General features: G+C 39.2%; 1 protein-coding gene across 5 annotated transcripts in view; it reads right to left on the minus strand.

The window, feature by feature from the left end:
- Window positions 1-1,315: 1,315 nt before the first annotated feature.
- The window catches only part of LOC111602113 (heterogeneous nuclear ribonucleoprotein K), a 31,318-nt gene continuing 7,281 nt past the window's right edge, over window positions 1,316-25,352 (minus strand). Inside the window, exons 1-9 of one of the 5 annotated variants that reach the window (XM_023319062.2) lie at window positions 18,220-18,367; window positions 15,421-15,524; window positions 15,285-15,341; window positions 13,544-13,587; window positions 11,974-12,046; window positions 11,815-11,910; window positions 2,763-3,734; window positions 2,530-2,699; window positions 1,316-1,425 (exon numbers count right to left, since the gene is read on the minus strand). In XM_023319062.2, the coding sequence (XP_023174830.2) occupies window positions 1,395-1,425; window positions 2,530-2,699; window positions 2,763-3,734; window positions 11,815-11,910; window positions 11,974-12,046; window positions 13,544-13,587; window positions 15,285-15,341; window positions 15,421-15,519 (1,542 nt within the window). In that variant the 5' untranslated portion in view covers window positions 15,520-15,524; window positions 18,220-18,367 and the 3' untranslated portion in view covers window positions 1,316-1,394. Of the gene's footprint in view, window positions 1,426-2,505; window positions 2,700-2,762; window positions 3,735-11,814; window positions 11,911-11,973; window positions 12,047-13,543; window positions 13,588-15,284; window positions 15,342-15,420; window positions 15,525-15,596; window positions 15,644-15,852; window positions 15,974-18,219; window positions 18,368-25,352 lie in introns of those variants that run through there. The other 4 variants (XM_023319061.2, XM_023319058.2, XM_023319059.2 and 1 more) reach the window with 4 other exon arrangements.

Below are 25,352 nucleotides of genomic sequence, written 5' to 3' on the forward strand. Positions count from 1 at the left end.
TAGCTCTCGGTTCGGTAGATGAAAGTCTGATCCCCGCTCCAGACCACGCTGATATCCCAAATCCCTTTCCGGACTCCGATTCAGTGGAAAGCCTGCTCCACGCGCCGGACTAGAAAAGGATTGTCGATAGCCCTCTGCCGGTTCCCTTTCAAGTAGATTGCGCTGTGCCTGCTGATAGCCTGATCCTGGTCCTCTCTCTGGACTGCGATTGAACTGAGGTCTGTCCGGGCTACGATTGAAGCGTCTCAGATTGTTTTGTGGCCCGCCTATTGGACCACGATTGAATTGCTCCTGCCGGAACTGTGGTTCCCTAGTCGGCTCGATGGCAAGCCTTTGGTTGCCTCGATCCTCATAGAACATGCCAAATTGTTGCTGTGGCTGCGGCTGCAGCTGTGGCAATTGTTGCTGCCACTGTGGCATGTTCTGCATATTCCTTGCGAAATTGTAGCCCGCATTAAAGCGTTGCGGCATTTGGATTTGGTTTTGATTTTGATTTCGATTGTGATTGAAATTGAAGTTTTTATTCATTTTTTTTGATTCCCACGAGCTGCGGAGATAAATAAACGTCCGCCCGGGCAGAGATCCGCGTTACCCGGGTAAGGCTCCCTTTCGAACAGGCGTTGGCCAAGCGCCTGAGCTCGCCGTTCGCGACTGAAATATTTGTTAACCCGGGCCTTCAGCCTGGCCGACTATCGGCACGGTACGAATGACACCTTAGTCCGACCCGGAGGTGTGTGTGTGTGTCTGTTTGTGTGTGTGTGTGGGGCTATGCTTTGACAGGCGGCCCCACAAGCGCCTGGTCAATAGGGCGACCGGTAAGACAGCCGCCTTATCCGCTGGCTGTCCGGGGCTGCTTATTGGGCAGCGAGACGCTCGCTGCCTATTCGCAGCTAACCTGCCGCGTGGCAGGCCGTTCGCTATCCGCAACCTGCGACCCGTCCGGTGGCCTCCAGCTAGGCCATCCTGGCGCAAGTTCCAAGAACTCTCTCGCCAGGCCGGAAAAATTCAATTTGAAATTCTTTCCTTCCTTTTTTATTTTATACTTTATTTGTTCATGCTTCTTAATCATATAAATATATGTATGTATATGTATATAGAGAATTTTTTGAGGGCTGAGGGGGGGACACATTTCTTTATATATATGTAGCGGGGCAGGGCGGGGCGGGGCGTAGTTTTCATTTGTAGAAATTACTTAAACTTAGCAAAGAAATATTATAGTATTACTCTCTAGATATTGGGGACAATCCATAATCAGTTGCATTTTTATTTTTAGTAAGTTTTTGTTTTGTTTTGTTTTGTTTTGTTTTTAAAGTTAAATGTGAATGCAGCTTTTGCGCTTCCTCTGCTACTTCGCTGCTGTTGTTGTTGTTGTTGTTGTTGTTGTTGCAGTCCACTTAAATGTTTCGCCTTCCATTCTCATGCACGCTGCAAAGTGAAAGATGAGTGGAAAGAGAAAGGGAGAGAGAAGCAGAGTTGCAATGACAAACATTAATAAATTTTTCGTTTGTAATCGATTTTGATATTTTTTTGAAGCGGAAATGTTGGAGGAATTTTCTTAATCTAAATTTGTAATGCAGGTGTACAGTGAAAACTCGATTGAGGTACAGCTAATTTGTAAGTTATTCAGCTGACTGTGATCAATGATGCTTAACCAGAGAATGCCCTGAATATTGATGCTATTTCTAAGAATTCTAATATTTAAGCAATGCTTTATAATGCTGAATCTAATGTGCTTTATATATATAGACTTTATATCAGCATACATATCAAATTTTGTGTAGCTAGCACTTGAAGTTTCCGAGTTATATTGAAATAAATCTAGCTTAGGTATGCTAAAAAGCACATTCTCTACAAGTAAGACTCTTGTGTTGCCTCTTATACTCTCATAGTTCTCGAGTTAAAACATAAGTTCTTAACTTTAAAAATCCATTATTATATTATGTAAATGATATTGTTAAAGCAATGATAAGCTTATTCTACTCTTCTAGCATTTAAGAGCTCTTTTACAACAAATTTTCAGCCTGCTCTCCCTGAGTACTGATGTTTTTTAATACAGCTCTTATTGATCTAATATACATTAACATAATACAATAATTAGTGGTTCAACTCAAGCAAGTTTTCACTGTAAATGGCAATGATTTGTCTGTGTGTTTGTGTTGGTGTGTGATTGATTACGACAGACCCGAGATAAATGATTGTACGACATTTAGTATTGAATATTATTACTTAGTTAGTTATGGCACCACCGTTAACGAAGTTTGAAATGAAGAGCTTAATGCGCGCCGTAAGAAGACAAGGGATTTATTGTTATTAGCAGAGACCAAACAACAAAATCACTAGTCTTCCATACGGCAAGCACTCGATACGACGAACGGTTAGTTAATGATGCGAAGCACTTGAATTACGCAATTATATGTGTGTGTGTGTGAGAGTGTGTGTGTGTGTGTGTGTGAGTGTGTGTTTATGGGTGTTCAGTTAGTTCGATATGAAAGGAGTTGTGCATACTTTTAGTCTGTTTGCGACACCAACCTCTGTTGCAGCAAATACTGGGCCATTTGTATTTGCTTGGGTGTGCCCGAGATGGTAATGATGCGATCATTCGAGCCTGGCAGGGGCTCATCTATGGTTATATAGGCACTCGATTCATTCCGAATGCGTCGTATGCGGCCGCCACCTTTGCCGATGATAGCGCCAGCCAACTGAAAGAGCAAAATCAAGAAGGAGTTAAGCCAAATTCAAAGCCAAGTCTTGAGGCCACTCACATCCTTGGGTATGGTGACTTGTGTGCTGTTATTTGGATCGTGTCCTTGTGGTATGTTGGACGCTGGATTGGCGCTGTTGTTCGAGCCCGCATTGCCGCCGCCGCCCGCGTTGAAGCCACCAGCGCCGTTGTTAGCACCCAATCCACCCACGCCGCCATTGTTGACAGCTCCCAGTCCATTGCCCAGGCTATTGTTGCCGCCGGCACCGAAGCCAGTGCCTAGACCATTGCCCAGGCTGTTGTTGCCCGCACCGAAGCCTGTGCCGCCGCTATTACTGCCTTGGCTCTGGCCAAAGTTGCCCAAGCTGGACAAATTGCTGCTGCCCCCGCCGCCTCCAACACCCAGCTGGTTGCCGCCGCCAAAATCATTCGGGCCGTTGCCAAAATTGTTGCCGAAGTTGTTGCCAAAGTTGCCGCCGCCGAAGTTGTTGCCGCCAAAGCCGCCGCCATTGTTGCCCACGCCAAAGCCATCGGCATCCCCACCGCCGCCGCCATTGGCCCAGGGATTGATGAAGGGATTGTCGCGTGGTCCGCCCATGCCGCCGAGCCCGGAGGCGCCGTTACCACCAGCACCACCACCGCCGCCTCCACCACCACCACCGCGGCCACCACCACCAAAACGATCACCACCGCGGCCGCCATTGCTGCCGCCGCCGCCACCACCAAATCCTCCTCCCCCTCCGCCACCACCAGCACCACCGCCTCCGCCGCCACCGCGATTACCGCCGCGCTGGCTGGGACGTGTGCTGCCAGTGCCGGTGCCATAGCCGCCATACTCGTCCGCATAGACGCGGTCAAAGTTCATCGGATCATAGTTGTGTATCGGCCCCTTAATGGGCGTGTCACGTGTCAAGGTGATCACCTCTCGCACCGCCTCGATAACCTGGCTCTGCTTGCCCACCGTCTGCACCACGCGATCTGTGCTCTGCGGCGCCACATTCGAGAACACTTTCAAAAAACGGCAGCCAATGCGCTGTAAACGGAGAAGTTGAGTTTAGTACAGTGTGCACAGAGTAAGGCGAACAGTCAATAAACATTGATTTGTTTAAGATTATTAAGTTTATATTAGAGAAATTTTTATTGCAATTAGCTAGAGCTCAATAATAAATTTAGATTGTTTTTAACGACAATGAACGACTCAAAGATACCCTGCAGTTGCTGTTTCTCATAATTAAAGAAGTTTGAAATGTGCCGTTATATTTAGAGCTGCATTTCAAATTCTGAAAGTTCTTGACTTTTTTTTTAGGTTTTCAAGGTATCAAAAAAGTAATATTGTCGATGTATATGTATACTAACTGAGCATATGTATACCTCTTAGTATTTCTCTAGTTCTACAAGAAATGATATACTATGTAGACTATCGAAATGGTTTGCTTTATGGAGCACTTACTGTACAGCAAATACTATCTGATAATTATTTACACTTGTAGAGCAAGTCCTATGCTTCAGCATTTCAAACACACACACACACACAGTGAGTCCTTTCAGCAGGCTCAAAATGGCTGACAGTAGCTGGAGTTGGTCAGGCAGTCGCACAAGCAGCTGCTGCTGCCTCACAGTTGAAATCAATTTTGGCCATGACACTGACCCAAACCTCATGCGTCGCTGCTCAACAACAGACAGGCGAAGCCATCGTCGCTTATGACACGGCCCTATCAACAGGCTTAAACCAACAACAAAGACCTCTTTATCCATGATCCGCTACGCTCTACTCACTATGACAGCTGCGGCTGCTACTGCTGCTGCTATGTGCAGGATGTGCAGGCACTTCAACACATTTGCGCTACCTGCTTGTGCTCCCAAGTTGCTGCACCGGAAGTTGTTTGCTCCCCCTTCCCCACTGCTGCCCCTACTCCTCCACATCCTTGATAGCCTCTCTCTCAATATGCGTCTGTCGCCTGCAGCGGAAGTGTAAATGTGAAATTCGATAGGCACTTAGAGAAGTGCAGGCCTTAAGTGTTTGCTTGTGTTTGTGTGTGTGCGTGTGTATGATAGGGTCGCAGATTTTATGCCTACGTGCATTGGAGCCTGCTTCCGTTTCCTTTATGTCACCCCTACTGCTGATGTTGCTCCTACTCCTGCTCTTACTATTCCCTTCTGCTCTCAGCTGCGTGTTTCGTGTCCTGCCTTGATGATTGCATCATTTCCAAAGTCCAAATTGCGTGCTACCCCATGCTTAACTATGTCTATGTGTGCGTGTGTGTGTGTGCGAATGACCAAAGGCTGCGTCATGCTTAATACACACACACACACAAACACATACAACCCGCTGCTCCCTTGGCGACAACTCGTTGCGTGTGACCCCCAGACAACAATGGCGACACATCAAAAACTAAAAAGAAAAGTATAAAAACGCTGCTGAAGTGCCCCCACGTTGAGCCTTATGAATGGCAGGCGCAAAATGTTGAGTCACACACACACACACACACACATACACGTACACATATACGCATACTTGTGTGTGCGTTGCTTTTTAGCTTTTATGTCACGATGCACAGGACACATCAAAAGGCAACGTGCGGCCGACTGGACGCTTATTGAATTTATTATTTAATTTAAAATACAACAATAAGACAAAGCGAGAGCGAGAACAAGCTGTGACACACATACATGCTTATGCATACACAGACAAAAGGCGAGCGCACACAAAAAAAGTATAGCATACTTTTTAGTGGCATACAAAAATGAAAGAAACTGTGCGAAACAGTAAACGGCAATACGACTATGTGTGTGAGCATGTGTACAGGCATGCCAGCACTTATGTACAAACACACACACACACAAACACATACACAACTCTATACATCACGCTTTAAAAATAAATTTCTCTTTTAGTTCACATTATTGGAAATTGTCACTATTATTTTTTGGTTGTTTATATTTTGTACCTTTGCACATATTTTTGTTTATCAACTACTCTGTATATATACCAAGTGTGCATATACAAATGCGAGACACTGTTAAAGTAGCACCAGCAGCGCGTAGTACCGTGCGCGACCAGCGCCAATGTCGAACTAATTGGGTTCAACGAATGCCAGTTGCCATGTAAAGCAGAAGACGCAGCCAGCCAACAGCAAAGAGAGCAGAGCAGAGGGCAGCAGAGAGCAGAGCAGAACCCAGCAGAGAGAGAGTGAGCGAGAGCACAGTTATGTGTATAAATAAAAAGAGAACAGCAAGCAGGCAGCCAGGCAGCATGTGCGCGCCTTGCCTTGTAGTTCTTCTTTCTTCTTCTTCTCGTTGTTCTTGTAGTTGGTAGAGTCCTGGCTAGCGGCAGTCGACTCAGTCAGACGGCTTAAAGGATACGCAGGCAGGCAACGGCTGCTGCCTCTGCTGCTGCTGAGGCGCAGCTGCTGTCGGAACCGGTGTATTATTCAGCTTCCTTTGCTTGCCTTCGTTTTTTTTGCTCTCAGTGTATGTGTGTGTGTGTGTGTATTGAGGCCTGCGCAGTAGCTGTGCCGCAGTAAACTAGGCGCACGCACACACTCTCAAATTCCTTTAGATGTAGCCATGGCAAATGGAACGCAATCATTGCTGCCATCTACTTATTAATTTTTACTTCTTTTACTTTTGTTACTTTTACCTTCTACATCTGCTTCTTCTTCTTCTTCTTCTCTATATATGCTGCTTCATGTTGACTTTCTAAGCGGATTTTTATGCAAAAAATACTATTTGCTAGGCAGCTGCTGCTGCTGCCGCAGCTTCTTCAAGTGCTTCTCTACTATCCTTAAAGCAGCTGCAGTTACAGCTACCCAACACTTGGCACGTGTGTGTAGTATGTGTGTGGTTGGTATGTGTGTGCATGTGGCACCAATAATGTTCGTAATGCAAGCAGCTTGTTTGTAATTGAGTTTCTTAAGAGCAAAAAAAAAAAAAAAAAATTTGCGAACTGCACGACTAGAAAATACCCTGAGAGTCAAGTCAAGCTGCTGTTTGAAGTATTCTAGTGGAAGCTATGAGTCAGCTAGAAATAATGCCTATATACTAAATTGAATTTATCTCCATCTTATTGTACCCTAGGGTAGATAGTGTATATCGAGACTCAGCGAGGCACATCTACCCATTCACATATTTCTCAACTGTGTTCAGGGCATTAAAATCCAAAACAGCAGCTGCAATTAGAAAACTTTTTGGCCCCCACAAACGGCAGCAGCTGGATGATGCCAAGATGGAGCAGAAGCAGGGGCAGGATTAGGAGCAAGAGCGACAGCGGAGCGAGCTCCTGCCAAATGAGCTGTCAAACTGAACAGAGGTGAAGATTGAGGCTGAGGCTGGGGCTGCGGCTTAGTCGAAGGCAGCGGCAGCACTTAAAACAAAGCGGAAGCAGCTCAACAACATTAAAGTTGATGCCACATACAAAAGCGATAACTGAACCGGATATTGACAGGTTTGCATGCAAAGCGAGTGAGCGAGCGAGAGAGGCAGCTTCATCAATAAGAGAGTAGGGGGCGTGGCATACAGCTGTCAGCAACAGCTAAAGTTTCATAAGCATATTCATCAATTGATAAAGTTTTATAGGCACAAACGCCGTTGAGCGGCCTAGTTTAAGAGTAATAGACTGCTAGATACCCTGTAAGCAGACAAAATATCTACATAGTTTAGCAGCCAAGCTGAACCAATTTGTCTCAACTCAAATACTAATCGGGAATACATATATATATTATATATATATGTGTGCTTAGAGTTCCTAGAAGAGTCCATAGCTACGCATACAAAGCAGTACACTAGGCAGCAGCAGAACAATTCAAGCAGCTTGTAACGAAATGCCAAGGAGCAGATGCCAATGCATGAAGTCGAATGTCTTCAGCTGCCACAGCGCGTAGTTTTATGTGTGTTTGCGTGTGTGTAGCACCTGTTAGGCATTCATTAAGAGCTGACACACACGGCATAGCGACAACAACAAGAACAACAGCCACGAAGCAACCTCGTCCTAAGCGCAGCAACAATTGTAAGCCGCAGGCAACGAGCAGCGAGGGCGAGCACAAAGAACTAGCGTAGGGCAGTCCCGGGCAGAGGGAGTAACAAAAGCCATTGGCACGCTGCTCAATTTTGAATGCCTCAATAGATGGATTTAGTAGATGGATCAAGGAAAGAGACAGAGAGCGAGAGAGGGCGAGACTAAGCAACGGCAGCTGCTGCTCATTATTAGGGCGCGACAGCAGATGCCGCTTGAAGTAAAAGCCATCAGATGGCACAGGACAACAATTTTAAATGGGCAACAGCCTGCTTGAGTGTATTTGAAAACTGAATATATAGCAGACTATACCTATGGACTGTATTTATGGCCACATGTTGGGAGAATTGTTGACGTGACAAATTTGGCGCCCAACAAGAAAATGTCACAAGCAGCCAAGCAGGACGAAAAAGGAAATATGTGCGATAAGTTCCAAGAAACTTCTCAATGGGGTTCTCAGATGATTATATAATACAGTTGCTATTTATATTAACAAGAAATATAATATGTAAGCTTTTGTTTTCCTATGTTAATAACATGTTAGCTGAATATATAACTGTATTATACATATAGACATACATGCACACACATGCGTATATAAAACATAGACATATATCTATAAACATACATACATTCATACCTGTAAATATATCAATCTAAACATGCAGACATGTTCTTTGTATGCCTGTTAGTATGTATGTATGTATTATGTATGTATGTATATAGCTATATAGTACACTTATACCGTACACATAATAATTACATACAACAGACATAATACACACATAATGTGTACATAATACACGTACATGGTACATATGTACATACATACATATACATTGACAGGTAAATATATATACAAACAAATATATACACTTACATATTTACATATGAAACGCCAATTTTTAATAGAAACCACACACACACACACACGCACGCAAAAAACACTTTGTCAAACATGAACGACTCCGCAGCCTACTTGAATTCATGAGAATCGAGTAGGAGAGCGCTGCCTAAAAATTCACAGCTTTAAATAAATTTGTTCGCCTGTTTATGTTATCGTTTAACTAAGTGAACGTCTGCGTACATACATGTACACATACTTACATGCATACATACATACATACATCTTTTATATATACATACATACATAGTTCAATACTTGCAACTTGGATTTCTTTAAACATAGCCAAAAAATACTCTTTTTTATTCACAAGCCAGCCAACATAAGCAACCCAAATAAAATCATGAGCAGCTGAAAGTTGTTCTTAAGTGCATGAGAATCGCATAGTAAGGTCAAGTTTGCACAAGCATATTTCAGCAGAGATATGTATGTAGTTTTTCCCTTTTGAAAAAAGTTCTTTTGATCGTATGAGAGTTGACTGCATAAAATGGCAATTTTCGAGTTCAATTCCTTGAAATTTCCATTGCCCACTCTGAGCCAAGAGCGGAACTAATTTGATAAGCAAATTTATTGAAATTATCGTAATACATTCAAGTTGCAACTTAGTTAAGCCAAAAATTTATTAGAGTATTTTCTTGTTAGAGTTTTATGTTTCTTAATAAAACTGCTTTTGTCGCCGCTCTACAATTCGATATCAACAATCTTTACATATAAAATGTTATCCTTAGCTGATTCAAAGACAACCTTATTATAACCTTTTGCCAAGGGCAAGCGAAATGAGGAATAACCGGCTGCGAAAGCCAAAAACAAAAAGTCAAAATGGGAACCAGAAGAGCAAAAAAAAAAACGAATGAATGAGAAACAGAAACCAAAACGAAAGCAAGGTAAAGAAGCAGCGCTGATAGAAGGATAAGCAGGGAGAATGCAAAATACCAAAATGAAAGAAACTGAAACAGCTGCTTGCAGCGTCAAGACAATGGACCAAACGAGAGACGAAAAGATGAAAGATGCGACGAACACAAAAAAAAAAACACAGAAACACATGCTGAGACACAGACAGGACCTAAGACAGAGACGAAGATAGAGAGAGAGAGAGGCTGCTCCACTGTTGATCATCTGCACGCTGGCACAGCAGCTGAATGGGCGATGGCAGCTGCAAAGGATGTGCCGCCAGGATGCGAGGCAGCGCCCCTGCTTGAAGGATGCTGCCAACCAGCCAGCCAGCCGGATGATGATGCCAAACAATTTTCACATTGCAGCAGGCCAAGAAATTCCAAAGAAATAATATGAAAGAAAAAACATGAAGTAAAAACGTTTTCACAGTTGCTGCAGAAACGTTACAGCAGCACGCAGGACGAACAGCCATGTCCTTTGTGTTGCTTTTGGACTTGTTGACCTCCATGGCGCAAACAGCAAATGGACAAAAAGGAAATCTAACAAGGCACCAATACCCTGCAACTACTTGCAAGTTTAAGGGGTACTTTCAACTAAAGGCCAACATAAGTGAAGAATTTTACATAGTCTAGATGGAATTAAAACAACCTTAAGGAAAAAGACAATTTAAGTTATTTTCCTTTATTCGCCTGCAACTGAATCTGTTGATCTTGAAAGATTAAAGTTGATCAATATTACATCTAGATGTTTTCACCTCCTTAACTTCGCTGTCGGGGTATGCTATGAATATGCATAATTGAGGCAGCAGCAAGCAGAAGGCAGGACGACTCGCACTCGCACACAACACTGAAAAGCAAATGCGACAAGGCAGACATATTTTTTGCGTGCGCTCAAAAGTATGCAATAATAAATTCACGCGCGCGCCTTTGTGAGACTCGGACGGACAGTCAACGAGCAAGATGGACGATAAAAAATGTATATATATATATGTGAATGCGCTGGACAGCCGCTGTGCACAGCAAGTAGAGGGAGGACGAGGGAATGCGGGTCGGCAACAAAAACAAAGACATTCCAATTAAAATGCAGCCACTTGGCAGCAACTACTCATTGTTAATTAATGAAAAACAGCCAACGCACATTTAATGCGAAAGTCAGAAGGAGAGAGCAGGAAATTGAAACAAATTAGGGCTATGATAGGGAGTAAGTAGCGAGCAGATACCCTCTACCCAGTCTGGCTATAAAGTCATCTTCAAGCTCCTGCAAAAGACGTCATAGCTCACACATGGAGTTGGAGCAAATGCGATCGATAACTATCGTTTACAACTGCCAAAAGAGAACATAAATAAATATTATTAATTTGGCTTTACATTTAAAGTGCAGAAATAGCCAAAACTTATATATAATATGTTATCGATATTTATCGTCTTTGATATAAGTTGCTTACATAGGAACACATACAGCTTCAAATTTAAATTGAAGTCAAGCCAAATAAAACTGCAACTCTTGCAATACAAGGAATTTGTATATACATAAAAATCGATAAAGGACTTTCAGAAAATGAAAAATGTCGAAATATGCTAAATATATCGATATAAATATATTAAAGAGTTATCGATAATATAACGCACATATATCATAACCAGATATCACTTGGTTTTGCTTTATATATAAAATGAATCTTATGTAATTAAACCAACTCTACGTGAAGCCTTTTTCAACAAATGCAGAGTATAAAAAACATCGAAGTAGTCAATTGATTGCGATACCTGAACGCACCCGCAGTGAGTGGCTGTGCGTGTGTGTTACAATTGCGCAATTGAAAAGTGCTTGACATGTGACACACACACAGAGACACATGCATACACACATACACACACACGCATTGCGTTGCCAAGTTGCTTTGCAAATTGAATCGCGTTGGTAATAGCGACAATTGCGTTATGCAAGAGCTGAAACGAACAAATGAATGTTCACGGCAGAAGCAGATCCTGCACATGCCATAGGTGTGTGTGTGAGTGTAGCCAAGCGGTAGCTGTTATGCGGTGCTGCTGTTGCTGACGCTGCTATTGACAGACGAGGAGCAGCAGCTATTGATTGCCTGCAACGGAATGTGGCACTTAACGTGCTCGCTGAAGCCCGTCGTAAAAAAATGAACGCAAACCCCAAAAAACAGGACAACCGCAGGAAACTATAATTAGGCTTGTAACAAAAGCTATTAGCTGCATGCGAGGGCAGCTAGCGATATAGATATAGATATATATAGTATATAGTAATATGGTATCAGGTATACAGTTATAGACTTACATCGCGTATCTCTTTGATCTTTTGGCCACCCTTGCCTATGACACAACCGGCCAGACTTTGATGAATTAGCAAGCGCACATCGAATTCCTCATCGCGCTAAAATAGATAGACAGGGATATATATATCTGGATCATATTACATTAATATACTTCAACTCACCTCTTCAAAGTATTTCAGCATTTCGGTTATGATCTCCAGCGTGGAGTCGATATCCGTTGAGATTTGTATAGTGCTGTTTAAAGTGCAGGATGAAAATTCGTTGGTTTTTTTTTTTGGATAGAGAACAGTAGAGAAAGAGAGAAAGAGAGAGAGAGAGAGAAAGAAAGGGAGATATATAAAGTTTATAGACACATATTAAAAACACAATTTAACATACATAAATCTCAACTTAAGCACTAGACCTGACTAATATATATACATAGAATTACGACTAAGCATTACACAATAATTTCAACGAGGGTTGCCTTTGATTTTTTGAGCGTTGACTGCAATGTTTCGACGTTAGACACTGTTTATAGGTAATTGGAATTGAAGTGTAAACTGAACTGAATATTGTAAGATTTCTATATTTAAATGGTTTAAGTTTAAGTGGTTTTAAAAGATAAACGAGTCTGATTTGATCGACTTTAATAATCAGTGTCAATATCTGTTTTGCAACACTGGTCTGTAACTCATATGTATTTTAATAATACTTTAAATATAGTTTAGAGCAGCTTCAATAAGAAAAGTTTATTTTGGCTTAATCAAAAAGTGTAACCAGATGCATACTTAATCCGTTTCTTAGACAATTTCACTTAACATTATAAAATTAGTCAATTATTTACAATGATATACAGATGTGGTCACAGTGCAACATATTTATATTAGAACACACGTTGCATATTGCTTGAATGACTGAAGCGTATCATTCGAATATGTAAAAGCAAATTCTTTCAAAAGGCAACCCTCGCCTTTGCCAACTTATGATATATAGAGAGAGAGAAAGAGATATACGACCTGAACTGCTGTGATTCTGGTTGCTGTACCTAGACACACACACACACACACTTATTTTTTTGTGAACGCACACATACATTGAAGGACACACAAGACGCTTGCTGGGCGGCCGAGGAGGTATATGGGCAAAAAAAAAAAACAAATATCGTAAATTTCTTTTGGGCTGGGTTTGGCTTGGACGTAGCGCTTGGTTGGTGTTAGTATTACGTGAATAGAGCGAGCTCGAGAGATTATTTTTGTATATGAAGTTAATTGCCGTGCTGTGATTAGTAGCGAGAGATATTATTCAAATGCAGTTGGTTGAGTTAAAAGTAATTCGAAAGGCGTATATAGCTAATCGGGGATATACATATGCACATATGAGACGATCACACCTAAGGACACTAGCACATACAACATACGGAGCAAGAGCGAGTCAGAGACAGAGAGAGAGAGAGAGAGAGAGAAAGAGAACGAGCGAGCGAGCAAGAGACACGCGTCCAGCAGGTACAAGTGTGTTCTTTATAACAGGATTATTCTAGGTAAATTATCAACAAAATAAAATTTGGTTTTTATGCATAAATTAAAAAGTTGATTAGACCTAACTAAAGCCTAAGCAATTCGTACTAATTAAATTCTTAATGGTTCACTGTAAGAGATATTTTCTTTGTTCTTTTTGGTAAGCTTATTTATGATGAAATATTTGGTATAGATTTTTTTTGGTTTTTTAAAGATTTTTAGATTTGTGGTTTACCGTTCGGGGCCTTGGGAATCGTCCACAGACACAGTGGCTTTATACTGTGCATTTACATTTGATGGTTGGACAACAGACGGGCGGGCGGTCGGTCGGTCGGGCGGGCGGATCGGGCGGGCGGGCGATTGAGCGGGCGGTCGGTCGATAGATATTTATGTTTTTTCGATTAACGTTCGGTTGATTCGGTTGGCCGTACAAATTTTGTATATATATTTGTGTTTTTTGTTGTGTGTATATATATATATATTTTATGATGCATTGTTGTTGTGGGGCACAAAAGAAAGATAGAGAGATATATATACAACCACACCCACACATACACACACACAACGCACAACAATGAAGGGAACGTTGGTTGGGCCCAAAGCATGGATACAACATTTGTTATACAAGATATATATATATATACGATGCATATATATATGTATATAGTCGAGATTTTATACAGATATTATATGCATAAATATGGAGCATACAGTTATATTATCGTTTTGCATGTGCAGCAACGGGTCATTCGATTATTTTTTGGTGCATCGTTTTTGTTTTTGACATCAGTTATCGAGTATCGATTTTTGTAATATATTTTTTTATATTGTAAGATTTGTTGATGGTTCGCATGGCCATCATTTGATATTTTCGATATACACACATATCGATTAATGATAGATTTTTTAGTTTTGGTTCATTTGGTAGCATCGGGCCGGGCCAGTTTTCAGAGTTTTTGTTTTCAGAGCAGTGGCAGGTGACGAAGCGAGGAGACGACCCAGACCCAGACCCGGGGTTGAGGGGTAAGACGCCAGTTATATGAGTATATATATGTATATTATATACATATATATATGCGGGACAGACCAGAGCGTGCGAGCGAGCGAGCAGGCGGGTCGATCGGTCAATCGATCACAGTTGATCGATAATTTTGGTTGATTGTCATTTTTTGGTCGTTTTACAAGATTCAATTTGGTTTTTTTTGTATTTTTTGTTTTTTGTTTTTGGGTCGTACGTAAGAAGTAGAGAGAAGAGAGAGAGAGAGAGAGAAAATTGTTCATTTAGTTAAAAAGGTTAAAAGCGTGTAAATTATTTGTATAATATATTTTCTTTTATATATTGAATTATACAACAAAAAAGTGGCATATATTTGTTTATTTTTAATTTGTTGGTAAATAAAGCGCCTAAATATTATAATTTATTAAAGACTTTCGAGACTTGGGTCAAAGGCGAGAGACAGACAGAGACAGAGAGATAGAGAGCGAGAGAGTGAGAGAGATTGAGTGATAGACGGTTAGCTGAGTGCGGGCAGCTTAGAGAGAGACAGAGATAGATATAAGAGTGAGTGAGGGAGAGAGTTAGTTAAAAGCGTGTCGTTTAAGCCAGAGCTTTGACTGTTAGAGAGTTGTAAGAAAAAAATATCACACGCTGAAGGGAGCTGAGAATAAGAGACGGGTACTACTTGGACTTGATGATGGATGTATATATATATATATATATGTGTGATATATATATATATATAGAAGAGTAGAGCTTGAGAGAGTCGAAGAGTATAGGAGCGACACACAAAGTGAGAGACAGAATTTTGGAATTTGCTTTGCTTTCTCTTAAACTTGGGGGAGTTTTTGTCAAGCGCGCAGTGAAATAAATAGTTAATAAATAATACTAGACGCTTCAAATGTATTGTTTGTTGTTGTTTTTTTTCCTTTTTATATATATATATATTTATGTTTAGTTGACTTTGGTTTTATAGTACCTGAGTGCGCATCTTTTGTATGTGCTGGCCTCCCTTGCCAATGACAGCGCCCGCAATCTGCAAATGAATGCAAAACATGAGAAAACATATTGAAAATCCATATCTATATAGAGGAGGGCTAGAGATATCTACTTACACTGCTTGGTATCAGTATTCGTACAGTTTCCTCGTTGCGTCTGTTGCGCTTTTGGTCCTGTGGTCCATCTCCATCATTGCTTTCGCGCTTCATTTTCATACTATCTGTAAAAAAAACAGAAATTAAAACAAACATTGAAGCTATGGCTTAAGCTTTGCTCTTCAGATTACACATACGCCGCTTGCGCCCGCTCATAGTTAACTGAACGAACGAACGAACGAGCGTTTGGCTATAATCAACAAGTCTGTCAAAACTTTTAACTGATTTATAGTTTTAGCTCAAGTCGCAGGCGTAAATACTCTACTTTTTGCATATTCACAGGGTATGTTGAGGGCACATAATTAAGTTAAAAAACAGAACGTGCCTTGTGCTCATATAGCATTCACTTTAAGTATTTTTTTTATTTAATGCAATATAATATACACTCCTTACCTTTTATCTAGAAATATTAGAAAGAATATTGAGCTTTTTCAATAAATTTTTATATTTTAGACGCACAATTATGAAAAACTTGAAAACGAGAATCTTTTGCAACTAATTCGAGTGAACTAAATGTCAAAATTGCCGGCAGGCACTTAAAAATGAAAAACGGTGTTGTTAAGTCAAAATACATATCAAGTCAAAATTCATGTGACAAATAAGAAAAACTATTCTTAGATGAATTCAGTGCTGTGTAAGGCTATACGTAAATGTGTTACACTCAAAGTTGATATACGTTCATCAGGAAAGCAGAATTCTCGTGTTGCGTAAGGCGTTAAATGAAGCCATTTCCCAACACTGCCAGACAATAAAAGGTGCAATTCATATTGATTTGCCTCTCGAATTCAAAGTACACAGATTGACAGATTAAACCGCAACTTGCACAGTTCCCAACACTCTAAGTAGTTACCCGTTACACAGCTCTTGTCATAGTCTTCATGCCTCAAAGTAAACTGAGCTACAATAACAATGAAGCAGCGTACATTGTGGGTTGGAATTTGTGAGTTTGCCAAGCGCAATTAAACAAATATTCAATTTGCCTCATATCGAATACAGTTGAAGTTGAATCAGTCGAAGCTGACTGACTGTCTATACACAATATATTTATATATATAATTTTTTGTTTTGCTTTTTGTGTTGGTGTTTTGTAGAATCGTGCAGCTGGCAATGCATTTGAGAAAAGGCGTTCAAGGCTTTGAAGACTGCGTCTAGATTTTAAAAAGCTATATCTATCTATCTGGGCTGCCATCTATATATATGTTTTCTCTATATATATATTGCTACATACGCCCTATGCCCAAGCGGAAATGCCAGACAGCCAACGCTCATGAAATTAATGCATGATATATATTATATAGACAATATATATTGTATATCCCACATTTGATGCTCTATATTATTTATGCATAATTAAGTGCAATTGTTGTTATACACATGCATCTATCAAAGAATTTATAAATAACTAGCCAAAATACCAGAGTCTATATTATAATGCATTCAGATTCGTTTGTATATGTTGGTATAGAGTATATAATAAGTATAAGTATTACAGTTGGGGCATATTCGACTGCAGAATACACAGCAGGTGAGCTTACAGACTGTTAGTTAGAGTTAGTGCCCCAAGAATCCATAAAATATAGCATTTAAGTAGAATCTTAGTAGAACAAGGTAACATTTTAAACTAATTGTCAATCTATGAGGTTTTAACTCTGAAAACTGAAAAGCATAGTCTTATTTGACCTCCATTCTATAAGATTCATAAATGTCTGACAATCGTATACCTATATATACCTAGTATATATTTAAAATTTCAGGCCAATATACCCGATTCCTCTTAATGACCGTGGACCAACAACATCGGGAGAGATATTTTCATAACACTCGCCCACTGTTCGCATAGATGCTGCTGGTTTTTGTTGTTGTTTTTCCATTTCTAGACACAAATACTCGGCTCAGATGTCAAAACATTGAATTGTTTATAGCTGTTAAGTTGTCAAAATTATGTCCGATACATGAGCAAACAGCAGCCAAGTATTAAGCGCGGCTTTGTTCCGTGCCGTCGCATGAATCAGGTAATACAATTACACAAGCACACGTACAGGTACAGGTACAGGTACAGGTACAGGTACATACATATACATATATGTATATTGTAAGTGCTTCCATAATCTCATTTATGAGCTCGTGTGGGCAGTGCTGGACTGTCAAAAAGGTTAAGCAAAACACCTTCGAAAAGCTCATATTGACCAGTTGGTTAACTGCTGGCAGACACTGTGCCCAGCAGAGCGTAAGCCCAACTTAAGATAAAAGGAAAAATAACTGAAAAGAATTTATTTCTCATTTAGGTTTTAAGGTGAGAAATTGTTGTTTTAAGTACTTCCTACAATGTGTACTTTTGAAGCTTTCTAGCTTCATCTGTGTCTGATGATAGACTGATACTGCCTAAGTGGCATTGAGAGACTGAGTACAGCTTTTAGAATCTTATCTAAACATTTTTAATTTTAAACATCTACAAATTTGTTGCTATATATAGCTTCATATCAATAAAACATAAATAAATCATTCAATAGTACAAAATATAATGAATGATTTCTTAGGAATAGTCAAAGTACTAAAAACTTTTTCTTCAAATATATCTGCCAATTTCATTGAAGAATTATAAATTTTTTCTTAATTTATTTTAGCAAATATTTTAAAATTCTCTTTAATCTCACATAGGTTCTACTTTGTTTTTGTTTTTAAATAAAACTTGTTCTCAGCACAATTTTGAAATATACAGTTTCAAGTCTTTCAAATTGAATATCTGTTTTCATTAATTACCTTTCTCTTAGAGCTTTCGTATCACAGTTAGATTCAGTTTCACATGATCTCTTAAATAAGTTTTCAGCCAATTCAGATAGATTTTCACATTTTAGCACAAGCTTAATAAACGATTCTATTATTTTTCACCAGTTACATAATGTTTGAATGAATTTTGGAACTGTTTTTGGTCAGTTAGAGTTATCAAGTGTTGTAGAAGCAGCAGGTGCTAATGCCTTGTTGCAAGTACGGTAGAAAAACTAATGAAAATACAAACCAGATATCCGACTATTTATAGGCAAATCTTGGACAATCAGGCAAAAAGCTGCTGACCAATAGGAGACACAAATCGGTTTAGGGATAGCCACGGAACCGGATATTGGTTGACCAATAGAAATCGTACAAATGTGTTCACAAGTGACAGAAAAACAGGGGAAATATATGCTGAGGGTACTAGAGTTATGGATTTCCGATGCTAGGCAACGGACACTAATTGTCCCTGACTTCTGGCCATAACAGACAAAAGTGGAGAAAAACCAGAGGTTAGACAAGCTATACCAATAGACGCAGTTACTTCTGCACAAAAGTGAGAGAGATACCACTATACATATACTAGATATATCACAAATATATACACATGGGTATATATGTACAGGTCAAAAGTGCATTTGCTATATCCTTGATTGATAGATCTACACACATGTGGGTCGCTTTACATAAGCAAGATATATAGTATATATATTCACATATACATATATATATAAATGACATATGGACAAATTATATATAAAAGCTTATATAGTAATTGGCTTTGGGACAACTAATGAAACCCAAGTTCCCACAGTATATGGAACTAATAACTGAACTATAAAAGCTGGGGCCGTAGCTGCACCTTTCTGAATATTAGATAAACGACTTTACTTCATATATATTATGCTATATGGTATATGCCTCGACGACGACGACGACGAAGACTTCAGCTGATGTTTTCACATTATGCATTTTTAAATGCGTTTCGTCCAAGACAGCAAAAAGCGTTTAAAAAATTAATAGAGGGAAAGTAGGCAAATAGGGGGAGGTGCAGGGGGCGGGGTCTTCGCTAAATGCCTGTGAAATGCAACAAATTGCGGGCAAATATTATTAGAAAGGAGGCTGACGTGGACAGGTGCAGCAAGGCCATCATTATATCTAGCTGAACTGTCATTATAAAGAAGGTATAGTTCAGTTACACTGAGAGAAATTATGAATGAGTGAATATGGTAATATAAGGGGGAAACAATATACTGAGAGAAATAACTTCATATAACCTTACTATAAATATAAATATATATAATAGAAAAATATGGAGATGCATTGAGAGAAATTGATGGACTAATCTATATAATCTATAATCTATAACTGTATATCTAAGATAAGCTCTCTTAATAAATACATTATTTAAAGTTTAGGTATTATTTATGTTATGAAGTAATTTTTTTAAGTGTAATGTCAAGATTTCAAGGGTTGATATTTCACTACAACACAAATTACTAACAATTTTCTTCAAGTGTACTTTACTAAGAAGCAAATCTTGCATATTATTTCTATATATGATTAAAGGTAAATACATATTTAAAGTCTGTTAGGTAAATAGAGGCGTTTGAACTCCAATTTGGCGTGGTTAGTCCCCAATTTTGATTGAGTTCCCATCATGTATGGAATTTATATTCTCTATTAAATATGTTGCACTGTAGCACACTAAGTACCAATTTTCTTCATGTGCAATTCGCCAAAGTAGAAAATGCAGCTAAAGACGTAAAACTTCTATATTATTCATGTAATTAGAGCAATTTGCTGCGAACAATTGTTCGATATTGACTTGAAGAGCTGCTCGATGCATTTGCAACGAAACCAAATTGAACTACAACAGCAACAACAAAAACACATGAAAGAAAAAGGAAGACATTTTCCGCTTTCCAGAAGGAAAAGGCGGACGCATTTTTAATTAAAATGCTGAGAGTTTGAACAGCCGTTGGCCTCAATTGCTTCAAAAGCAACTAATAATAGGTTAATTGCGTTGTCAGAAAAGCCACAGAGAGAGAGAGAGAACGAGAGAGAAAGGGAGAGGGTACATAAATAGGGGATGAGTGTAGGGAGACACTTTGTAGCGGTTGCTTTGGCCAGTCTTAAGATGAGCCAAGTGGCCATTGATTAAAGCAACCGCATCCGCTTAATCAAATATTTACAGCTTCCCACGACATGTGCCAAGGGATGGAGAGTGTGAGGGAGGTAAATGAAGTGCTGGCTGAGGGGTAGCTGAGCAATTGATAGAGCCCAAGCAAGTGGGTCTGAATGTGACATAAATGACAGGTAGCAATTATGTGAAAATCATTTGATTGACACACACATACTTAGAGAGGGTGAACAAAATAGAGAGAGGGAGAGAGAGAGAGAGAGAGAGAAAGAAAAATACACTCGCTTAGCCACATCCTGTTCAAATAGCTTTTGACAGCGCACACACGTCTAACCACAAGCGCGACCACGCCTACACAAACCCCTTACTCATACACACAATATGAATAAGTCGGAATATAACAAGTAGACGAAAGAATTTGCCTGTGCACAACTGCCAGATACTCAGTAAATACTCCAGTTAACACTTATCGAAGAGAAGATTACGAGCTGAGCAGCTGAACTTTATAGGTTCAGGTACTTTTGCTGTAAATCGATAATTATCGATTTGTATATATGTATATAATAATATTTAGTGAACAGTTTGTGTTTCTATATGTTTATACTACACCAAATACCTTGTGTTATCCCATTTTTTAGTTTGTGATACACAACAGGTGACATTTTATATGTTGGTTGTATTTATAATCGATATATATCGATTTTGGCAAATGATAAGGACTAGTGGAGAGATTAAAGAGTTTATATAGACGTCAGCTAGCGATAATTATTGATTTTAGTTAAAAGAGGGAGAGTAGCGGGTTAGAGATGAGTCCTTTTAGACATGATTTTCTACGATATACATTTTTAGTTGTGAAACTTTCCACTTTTTCGACTATTACAACTTCATTATGAAAATTGTCCCAACAGGGTATAAGTTAGCTTAAGTATGCGGGGGTTAGACACATTTTTTCATGTTCTACACACACAGGTGGGTTGCTGACCACAAAAATGTGTGTGAGGGAGAGAAAGAGAGAGCAAAAGGCGAGACGTGCAAATCCGCGTAGCGAGTGAAGAGGAGGCGGAAATAGGAAACAGGAGGCAGTCGAGCACCAGGAAACGGTTATATGCGCACCCAGGCTGTTATTTTATGCAGGACAATAAAGTAGCAGCATATTTTGTGCCGCTTGCCTGACTGCATGTGTAGTTGTGTAGCTGTTACCAAGCCACCCCCCTTCCGACCGGCCTTCAGTAAACTTAATTGGACGCTGCTGCTGCTGCTGTTGGCGGGGTATATGCGTTTGCCTAGCACTCTATAATTTAGCGGAAAAACAGCTAATGGACGTCATGTCCAGTCCAAACGCCACGCAACAGCAACAAAAGGCGAGCAACAGCAGGGGGTTTGTTGGTGGGCGGAAATGCACACAATTGACAATTCTCATCGCTTGAAAAAAAATAAATATATATATATATATATACATAGCTATATACATATATATGTATTTATATGTAAACGCTAGTCTGCCCTCGCTGTATGCGCGTTTTGTGTCTATCTGTCTGTCCACTTCAAGGCTTTTATGGACATGTCAGCATGCCCAGCGAACCTACACAACGGCCATCGCGTGTCTACCAGCTCCCACCTAGGCTAATTCCCTACCTTGCCACCTCCCAACCATACGCTATCCAAGTCCCTGCGCTAAAAACTAATGTCCTTATGGCGTGCGCTGGTCTCTGAACCAACTAAGTTTCGTGGTATAGTAAAAAAATAAAACTTTGTCAATTTTCCTGCCTGTGCTGTGTCTTGTCTATTTGACTCTCTGCTCTGTTAAGCATTCGATTTGAATTATTAAGAGGCTTCGATTGAAAAGCAGTTGGCGCAGACCCCCAAACCACTTACGCCACCACCTTCTACCCATTAACACCCAAACCTGGCGTTCCTTCACATGAGTGAGTACAACAAAAATTCATATCCATCTGCATCTTGACTCATTATGCGCCTCTCGCTTTATTTTTTAGCATGACCTGCATAGTGAGCTAATAAAACTTAATTAGTGGCGCGGTTAATGAAAAAATATTGAGCAATTAAAAGTTTTGTGGAAGCTCTTTAAGTATTCGAAAAGAATTTGAAACAAGTTTCTATTAATTATGCATACTCAAGAACATGACTAAAGTATTGTTATTAGCATTATTATTATTATTCATAATTATTATTTCTTTATTCTTATTATTATTCTAGACATTATCAACTTCATCATTAGTAGCACAGTTATAAAAATAACTATCATAATTGTTATTTTTCTAATCTTAATATCATTATGAATCAATCAATATCAACAGCAAAAGTATAATCAAAATCGAAATATTTTCTATTATCACTATCAATATTCTTATCATTAGTATTCAGCATTAGCATTAAAACTAGCTTTCGTAATAGCATTGGCAGTAACATGATCATTGTTAGTAATATCATCGTTATATTACCATCCCTTGTAGTTGATCTATAATAAGGCAAACCCGCCTTTCACTACTAATCTACTACAATTCTGTTTTTCAGAACAGAAATATAGAGTTTTAGGTAAAACAAAGTTTAGCTCTCAATATTTATCGATAATTCGAATGGTACATATCTACATAGCTATATTATTATCATAATCAATAATATATATACATTCTTATGGTCGTATACAACTTCTTCTGCCTGCTACACAGGCCGTTCCACACCTAGTTTAATGCTTTCATGCTAAAACACCTCCGTGAATCTAGCACGGGGAATACCCCGTGGGCTTCATTTTATACGAACGCAGTCATAAATAGTTTTAATTTAAGCTAATTAATACGTAACGTTTTACTATGAGCATAAAAAAACTCTAAAAGCTGATTCGCATATTTATATAGATAAAGCGCATATGCAGTTTCTTCTCCTTCTTCTTCTCTTTTTTGTCATTGATAATTGCTTCGTGTCGAGTCATTGGCAAGTGAAGATGATGATGATTGTATAATGAAACATCCAATATTCAACATATTTGCAATATTATATATAATGTCATGGGAAAACCAGAAATGCTGCTACTGCTGCTGCTGCGGCTGCGACTGCGGCTGCTGCTGTTTCCCAAGGCAGCCTCAAGGCTCTTTTTGAATCGTGAAACGTGTTTGCAGCAAATCGAGTATTAGCATAAACACAACAACAAACAAACAATAACAGCATAAATATTTCTTGCCTGCCTGCCATTCAATAAGACAAAATCCATCAAAAACAACTTGAACGAAACATGTTTTGCCAGAGGGGCTTAGAGAAGAGCATGGAGAGAACAAGACAAGAGGCATGGGGTGCTCCCAAACATGTTGGGTAGTGTGAAAAGCGGGCTTAAGGGAGTGGGGGCATCCAGAGCACGTCGAGGAAAGCGTCAAGTTGCGTTAATAACTAACGAAAACGAAACGAAACAAGTAAGAACAAGGCTGTCAACCAACTGATTACGTAATACCGGATACAATTTCAAAAAAGAGCTAGACCTAATCAAAAATTAATATTTTCTGATATATGTTGCATATAGGTCAATCTGCATAGGACTTTAATTCACGTACCAAACTGTACGATTCTAGCTCTACAAATAGAGTATACTTAACATGACTTCAATGGGTGTAACTATATACACGAGTGAGGCTTACACTGGGTATGGAGAAGAAATCTTTACAGCTTATATGATATGGGTAAGAGTATTATCAATTTCGATTCCCAGACAATTTTACAAAACCAATATACCCCCTCTGTCTCTCTATCTCCTCACATCACATATACTCATGAACGAGTATAACAACAAACACAATTCAAAATTAAACTTGCATGGCTTATGACATCACAGTTGCAAATCATAGCAACAAATCTCTACAGCTGAATTAACAACGACAACACAGCAACAACAATTAGCCCGCATGTGCATATGGATCCAGATAAAATATATTTCATAAAATGTATTTGTTAATGCGGGCATAAATTAATATTTGAATAACAAAAATATTTCAGTTCAAAAAAAACACATAGTTGCGAGATTAGCTCTAAAGATTGCTGAGAGTTGAGTTGGGGTCGCCTCCTTATGTTTGTTACATACATTCTCACAATTTGTATAATATATATTTTATCTTATTTCTCTACCTAATATGAACCCTTTTTAAATATTCAAATATAACTCTTAACAAAGACTAACTTCAATAGCAACCCTCGCAACAACATGTATGTTATGTACACACATATGTGAGCCAGCCACAGAGCGAAATGCAGTAAAAGCAGTTTTTTTGGGCCTACGGGGAAATCAGGAAACCGAAATACAGTTAGAGGGAGATGCAGAGAGGGGAGTTCGAAGAGTGGACAGTGGAGCAATAGCTGGGGCTAACAAGCTGCTGCTGATGCTTAAGCCAAAACAAAATAAATAAAAATTAAAAGAATGCTGAAGTAATGCTTCAGTAGGGAGTGCTCAACTATCAGATACTCTGCCGATATGGGAATGAATGTTTGAATAAGTGAAATACTTAGAAGTATCTACTCTAAATGTTTAAACATATGAAATATGATTAAGATAGTTAATTTCCATATCGATTCACATTCACATGAACATTAAAAAAATATTGATTATCTGAGCAATGGGCATATGTGCAAGGTCCCACTCTTCATACATATAAACAGGAAATCAGATAACAGGGGCTCGTCCACTGGCCTATGAACCCAGATCTAGAATATGTTTGCTTTGTAATATTGCCAGTGCCTTTCTATATCTATTAAATCTATATAACAAACATTAAGCATTTAAGTAAAGGGTATATACAGAAAGAGTACATCAGGTTAAGCTGATTGCATTTTCAGCCATGGATGATCTATATAAAAAGTGCATAAATATTCAATGATACGTCCAGCTCATAATTTATGAAAAAGCCAAACACAACTTTTGAATGAAGCCAAAAAAGCAAACACAGAAAAAGGCTTGTCATTCAGTTATATACATTTTTTTCGG

This window comes from Drosophila hydei, unplaced genomic scaffold (assembly GCF_003285905.1).
Source record: "Drosophila hydei strain 15085-1641.00,03,60 unplaced genomic scaffold, DhydRS2 tig00008125-arrow-arrow-pilon, whole genome shotgun sequence".
In the NCBI taxonomy this organism is placed as follows: domain Eukaryota; kingdom Metazoa; phylum Arthropoda; class Insecta; order Diptera; family Drosophilidae; genus Drosophila; species Drosophila hydei.